General features: G+C 34.9%; 1 protein-coding gene across 1 annotated transcript; it reads left to right on the top strand.

The window, feature by feature from the left end:
• Positions 1-458: 458 nt before the first annotated feature.
• Positions 459-2,092, top strand: LOC147398732 (uncharacterized). The gene has a single exon (XM_086448994.1). The coding sequence runs from the start codon at positions 545-547 to the stop codon at positions 1,844-1,846; it is 1,302 nt and encodes a 433-aa protein (XP_086305120.1). The 5' UTR covers positions 459-544; the 3' UTR covers positions 1,847-2,092.
• Positions 2,093-6,905: the final 4,813 nt, after the last annotated feature.

Here is a 6,905-nt window from a genome sequence, read left to right as displayed (position 1 = left end):
TGCCTCACCCCTGATAGTTGGACCTACGAGTTCTGAATCCAATTATACAAAATAAAAAAGCATTTGATAAAATATAAAATACACAATCATGAAGATGATACATTGAACATGTTAAAAAAGATCTCCACAACATATTAAGATCTTAAAGATTATCTTCAACATTGTGTAATATTTCTATAAAGCAAACCTCATTGAATAATTTTTATTTAAGATTACCTAAATAAAAATAAAAAGTCATAAATAATAAATAATGTTATCTTTCGGAAAAGGACGGTTTGTACAGTAGAGAGATCCCAGTTCTTGGAATAAAATTCATTTTGAATTTTGGGATGCATGAATAAATCAATCAAATTCTCTCTCTCTCTCTCTCTCTCAATCTCTCTATAAATACCATCACCGCCCTTTCTTCTTCTCCAGGTGCCTGCCTGGCTCTACTACCGATATCCCTCATAATCTCTCTCTCTCTCTCTCTCTCTCGTCTCATCTGTTATTTCCTTGTCTTTCTCTATCTGGAATAGTTATTTCCTTCACTACAGATAGAGAGATGGAAGAAACAATGGGGCAGTTAAACAGTCTGACCCACCCGTCGGAATCTGACAACAGAAACCTCTCCGATTCCCACAAGAAGTTCCCCACCACCAACAACAACAACAACAACAAGAGGTCTCTTAAGGACGGTGGTGGTGGAGGTACCACCGGTGGTGGGCCTATGAGATACAGAGGTGTACGCCGTCGTCCTTGGGGAAGATACGCTGCTGAGATACGAGATCCTCAATCCAAAGAGAGACGTTGGTTGGGTACCTTCGACACAGCTGAAGAAGCCGCGTGTGCCTACGACTGCGCCGCACGTGCCATGCGTGGACCCAAAGCTCGAACCAATTTCATCTACCCTACTTCTCCTCCTCCCCCTCCTCCTCCTGTTCTTCCTCCACAACCAACTGAACATCTACTCCCTCCATTTAATTTCCCTAGACTATCTCCACCGTCCATCATCCCAGACCCACACCAACATCGACACGCGGCCTTCTCTGATTGGTCCTATTGTGCTAAACCACGTGTCCCTGATTTCTCAACCTCACACCAGAGAAACTCAAACCCATCTCTTAACATGTATTTTCTTCGTGACTTTCTCAACTCTTCTTCGACACCTTCTTCATCTTCTTCTGCTTATGTTCCTGCACTGCCGGTGCAGGAACCGATGCAGTACTTCAGCAACTCTGCCTCTGATTCATTCTCATTCCCTTACTGTTCTTCTTTGCCAAACTGTTCTTCTTTGCCAAACCCTACTGTTTCTACTACAAATACTATTACTTTGCCTACTTCTGATAATTTATCCTTCATGGGTTCTTTATTTAACCTTCCTGTAGTTGATGATCAAAGTTACTACTCCACTGGGTCCACAACAGAATCTTCTAATTATCCCACTAAAGACAACACTGATTTCTTTCCATCAGAACATTCTGATTCTGGATTATTACAAGAAATCATTCATGGGTATTTTCCGAAATCAACTTCATCTACAAAGAGTTCCAATTGTAGTGGAAGTGTGTACGATGTACCTGAGTCTGAAATTTTTGTTGACCCATCAACGGATGAGAAGATGAGAGAGATAGATAATGACCACTTTAGTCTTTATTGGGATCATCATCATCATCATCATCCTCATCCTCATCAAGGGCTTCATGATCATCAGGTTGAGGTTTCAAACGGTGGTATGCATGCTATATCAGCACCATTTCATGAAGGTGAGGCGAATTTTGCAGTAGAGCATGAAGGGATGTTTGAGAACATTCTACAGTACCCAGAGCTTCTAGATATATTTGCAGCAAAGTTACAGAACGCTTGACGTACATAACCTTCTTTGATTTGGTTTCAAGAAAGTTGGAAGCTGTGAAGTCTCTCTCTCTGATGCGGGATGGGTAGTTCGTTTTTATTATAGAGATTTGAAACAATATTATCGAATTCTGCCAGCCCTTACTATCTAAAGTTTGTAACTTTTTATGTTTAATGCTTCTCAGACCTTTTTTTTTTTTTTTTTTTCGTGTTTTTAATTTTGATGTAGTTGTTTATTTCTTATCTTTATCCTTCTTATGTAAACTTGGTTTTGTTGTTCTATCTTTACGAAAGAACAATGAGAATCCGTTGTCAAACTTTTTTTTTTCGTTAGTTGTCTATGGTCGAAGTTGAAAGATATGATAATATTATTATTTCCTATTTACAAATTTCTTTTTTTGTTGAAATTCTTTGTTGATGATTACATTGGGTTTCCTTTACATGAGGAGTGGAATCTTGTTCTCGAGTTTGGATAAATACAAGTAGGATTAAAAGCTTGGTTGACTTCTAGTTGCCGACCTTTCGTTTCTTTTGGAGATGATTTCTAACTACTTGTTAGTTTTCTTTAGTGGTTTCGTTGGATAAGTTGGAGATTCTGTTTAGGGTTCATAATCCAAGGAGAGATTCAAGGCTGAACCCTAGAAAAGGGCAGTGATATCTTTTTAAATCAACTCTATGGTGATTTGATTTTTATTTTTTACCCTTTTTTGGTCGGTCTTTTGGATTTGAGACTTCATAGCCAACTGCAGCTATCTTTAACATTTAAAAAAAAAAAACTGAGCAGCATTTAGATATTTCTTTTCTTCAAACATGTAAAAACAAGAAGGAAATATTGATGTAAAATTAAAATTGTACAACTACCCATATTATGATATTAAATCTACGAAGGACTCGGAAGACAAAAACTAAGAACTTGTAAATCAGGATAAAATCCTACAAAATCATTAATGTAGGCTACGGATTGTTATAATATCTTGAAATGTATAAATTTTAAAGTTTACCATTAATTTCTTGGAGTTCTATTTTTCATTCCTATTAAAGGGTCCAGATGTAATCCAGATCTTCATTTCTTTGATATAGGAATTAATTTTGTAATTTTATTTTGATGTTAAACCCTACTCTTCAATGGAAAGCAAATTGGAAACACTCCGGTTCCAACAAAAATAAAACTCTTCGGATGGAAACCCATTCATGCTGCTGCGTGTCCAGTAGATGATATAAGATAAAGATGGAATCTCAGCCTTACTTCAAGATGTCCATTGATCCAAAATTCAGAATAAACTTCCACAACTCATTTGTGTTTGCAAAGGATCTTTGGAAGTATTTCATGTAAATGATCAGAGGCTGAAACTTGGCCGATGCATCTATTTCTTCTCAACTCGCACTTATCTCTGCCGCAGTGCCTTGGATAATTGCTTGGGTTCTCTGATTATCCAAAAGTAAATTTATATTTGAAGATTAAGTTGTGTTGTGGCTAAAAGAAATAGATGAAGTGAGAAGGCCAAGTAGAAGATCTTTGGAAAAAGGAAGTTTTGTAGCCGACATGGCCCCAAAACCGTTCAAGAAGAGCAAGCCCATAAAATCTTGGGAGGTCTTGAGAGGTTGCTTTATGAAAGATAGCAATGGGAAGTTCATAATGTTATGGTTTGTGGAGCTTGAGGTAGAGTCGTAATTTCACTGGCATTATGTAAAATCCTATTTATGCTCTAGTAGGGTAAATATTTTCTTTTTTCGATGAAAGGGGTATAATTTCTAAGTGAGTTTTCTCATCATAATGGAATCGGTGTGATTCAATCTTGAGGGAATCATATAAAATCTGTTGTTTTTTCTGTTGGGGAATGCATCTTGTTTTTTTTGTTTTTGTTTTTGTTTTTGGTTCTTTTCTTGTTCTCCATTACTTTTGTTTTTCTTGACTTATAATTGCAATGTCTTGTCCTTCTTAGAAAAGATAAAACAATATAGCTGATTGCAAATCTCTTGAAGAAAGTGTCAAATTGATGATTATAACTCCGAAAAGAATAGAGATAGTATAGAAGAATGAGATATTATTGATTCTCTTAGATAATAATTACAACAACTTTAATAGGATTTTATAAAAAAACAAATCATATCTAAAGATAAACTCTATTCCTAATGAATCTCAACCAAATCAGTCTAATCTTATCTTAATCTCAATAGGTATGATATGATGTACCATAGTACACCATATGATAATGCAACATAACTAATTACTCCCATAGATAGAAATGGATTCCTTGATTTTGATAAAAGGTTTGAATGGTTCAAATATATCTTGGATTCTTGAGCCTCACAAAGCTCTTGAAAAATCATGTGGGCTGAAAATTTCATATTTAAAGAAGGAAATTCAGTTGCAGTTGCTCTCACTAATTATGGGATTGAAACTAGTAGAGATACAATGTTCTCAAGGGTTTATAAATCTTTTAAGAATTTTGTTTTCAGAAAAAAGAATTATGGGAGATCAATTGGAATTCCCAACTATATTTGACTCGTATTTTAAGGGTTTTTCCCAAGATTTCTCAGTACACCTTTTTTTTTTTTTTTTTTCAAATACAAATTTTGCCTGCTTACCAAAAAAATAAATAAATAAATAACTCTTCCAAACAATCGAATTAAGCTCCACAATTGTTGATATTTACTCTCTTTTATGCTCAATGACTTCTAAGCGGTGGCATTGTAATTGAATTTATCTGCATCGATGTTACGAGATGTGATAGGCCCCATATCATCATGATTAACGACTATTAAGTTTATTGAATTTTGAAGAGATCATATAATCTACTGTCGCTTTTGGATATTGGCTTGTGCATATCATTGTTTTATAAATAAAATTTTCATTTTCATTTTTGTGGCTTTTAAATAGCAAAAATTAGTACTTTTAGCTAGTGCCATTTTTTGATAAAATAGTTGAAATTTATTAAATCAACTTTTATTTTAGAGAGCTATTTTTGCCACACCATCTTTTACTAATGCCACACCAATTTCTATATAACCAAAAAAAATTGCACACAATTGGTGTGACGATAGTATCATTAGTGTGGCAATAGCAACTCTTATTTTATTTAACCATCTTTTTGGGCTTTTTAACTTGCTCCCACATAGAGATATTTTTTTATTGCCGACTTTGAGATTAGTGCCGAGAGTTTGGTAAATTTGGACTAGTAGAAGTTAATATTCAAGTATTTGAATACTAAGCCTTATGAATCCATCTGTTTTATAAATAATTCTTCTTTTAAAAACCTTAAAACAAGAAAGCATTTAAGATTTGTTAAGAGGGTATTACGATGTTCATATAACATTATTTTACCTCCTTTCACCTTCACCACCACCACTGTGACTACCTCGTATCACAGGCATCACTGATCGATGTCGTCACCAACACTTATCACAATTATATTTTGTTTTACTAATTTTTAAAGAATAATCAATGCTTAAGTGACTTCCTACGACACTGAGCTGATGCTGAGGTGTGCACAAAACCAGAGGTACTTATCCTCAAAATACTAGTTAAAGCACTACATTTTTGTGCACATCTCCATGTCAACTCAGTGTCCAATGCAGTGTCCTGCACAGTCACTCTAGCAATATTATTCATTTGTAAATATTCCACGACATCCAAATAGTCATTAAACATTTGATGAAAAACGTTTTCAAGAAATTCTGTACGTAGAAAATAAATATTGTGAAATTTCATGAAAGACATCAAACCTAAGATAAGTATAAATGAGGCCCTTGCTTATTGGACTACTACTAGAATTTGCCACTTTATTTAAGTGATTATTATAGAAGCCCATGGGCCTAACTCATCCTCACAAAACCGATTTGGAAGGTGAGGATTACCCTAGGTTTATGTATTGCCCAAGGTCATAATACCCAGGCAACATGGGACTATTGCTTATACTCCCCCTCACGTATAACACGTCTTGTACATCCCTGTTGTTACACTCTCTGATACCATATAGAAACTCATGGGCTTAACTCATCCTCACAAAACCGGCTTGTAAGGTAAGGATTGCCTCAGGTTTATATAAAGCCCAAGGTCATGATACCCAGGCGATGTGGTACTATCTCTTACACTTTCAACTCTATTGAGAAAAAGCGCTCATGTAATATTTTGTATTTTTTTTTAATATTTATTTTGATAAATTTTATAATATTTATGTGATTTAAATTCGATTTCTACTTTAAAACCTTTTTGTTAGTTTGATATGAATTTTGTATCTCAAGAGTTGAAGAAGCGTTTCTTTTGTTCAAGTTCTATTGGAGAGAATCAAACCGTGCTGCAAATTGGTTAACTAGATAGGGGGCTTTATTGCAAAATTGTTTTGCCTTGATTGATAATTTAAATGTTCTTCATGAATTATCTTTAATTTTATTAGAGGACTCGTATTGTAATTTTTTACAAATTTAACCTCCTTAATAAAAGGGTGGGGCCCTTCCTAGCTTACCAATAAATAAATAAATACTTGTAAATATGATGTTAATGGATTAGATTTGACTTGAACTAAAAAGAAGAAGTTTTAATCTGGCTAAAAATCTACTTCATGCCTAGACCATTAATAACTTCTTGTTATTAGATTACTATTAGTTTTGTTGATGATTTTAAACAATTTTAATTTGATTTTTTTTTCTTTCTCAATCGAATCATCATGAATCTATCTTACTTTTCATTTGTGGGTTTATAATGTTGTGGTGGGTTTATAAAGGTGTGGGCCAACTGTCCATAAAGTCACTTTAGCCCTGTTTTTGTGTTAATTGTGGGTGGGCCAGCATCACTGACTCAAGCCCATTAATATTAAAAATTGGGCTGTTTGAGGCAAATAAGGATTGCCCAGGACCAACTTCCTCCAAAAAAAAATTTCGTTCTTCGAAATGGAGTCGGGTTAAAATTTCTGAACCGGGATGTGGTGGCTGACGACAACGTTAGGAAGTCCGGAGACATCGACTGGAGCCTCGGGAAGAGTTATCTTTTCTGTTTAACAGCTTACCCACCTTGAAAACGGCTTAGTCAAAGGTAGGGTCCATCGGTTGGAAGAGCACCGCACATCGTGTGG

This window comes from Akebia trifoliata, chromosome 7 (assembly GCF_017979445.1).
Source record: "Akebia trifoliata isolate Shusen 1 chromosome 7, ASM1797944v1, whole genome shotgun sequence".
Classification (NCBI taxonomy): domain Eukaryota; kingdom Viridiplantae; phylum Streptophyta; class Magnoliopsida; order Ranunculales; family Lardizabalaceae; genus Akebia; species Akebia trifoliata.
Note: the sequence above shows the minus strand (reverse complement) of the source record. Positions and strands in the feature narration are given on the sequence as shown.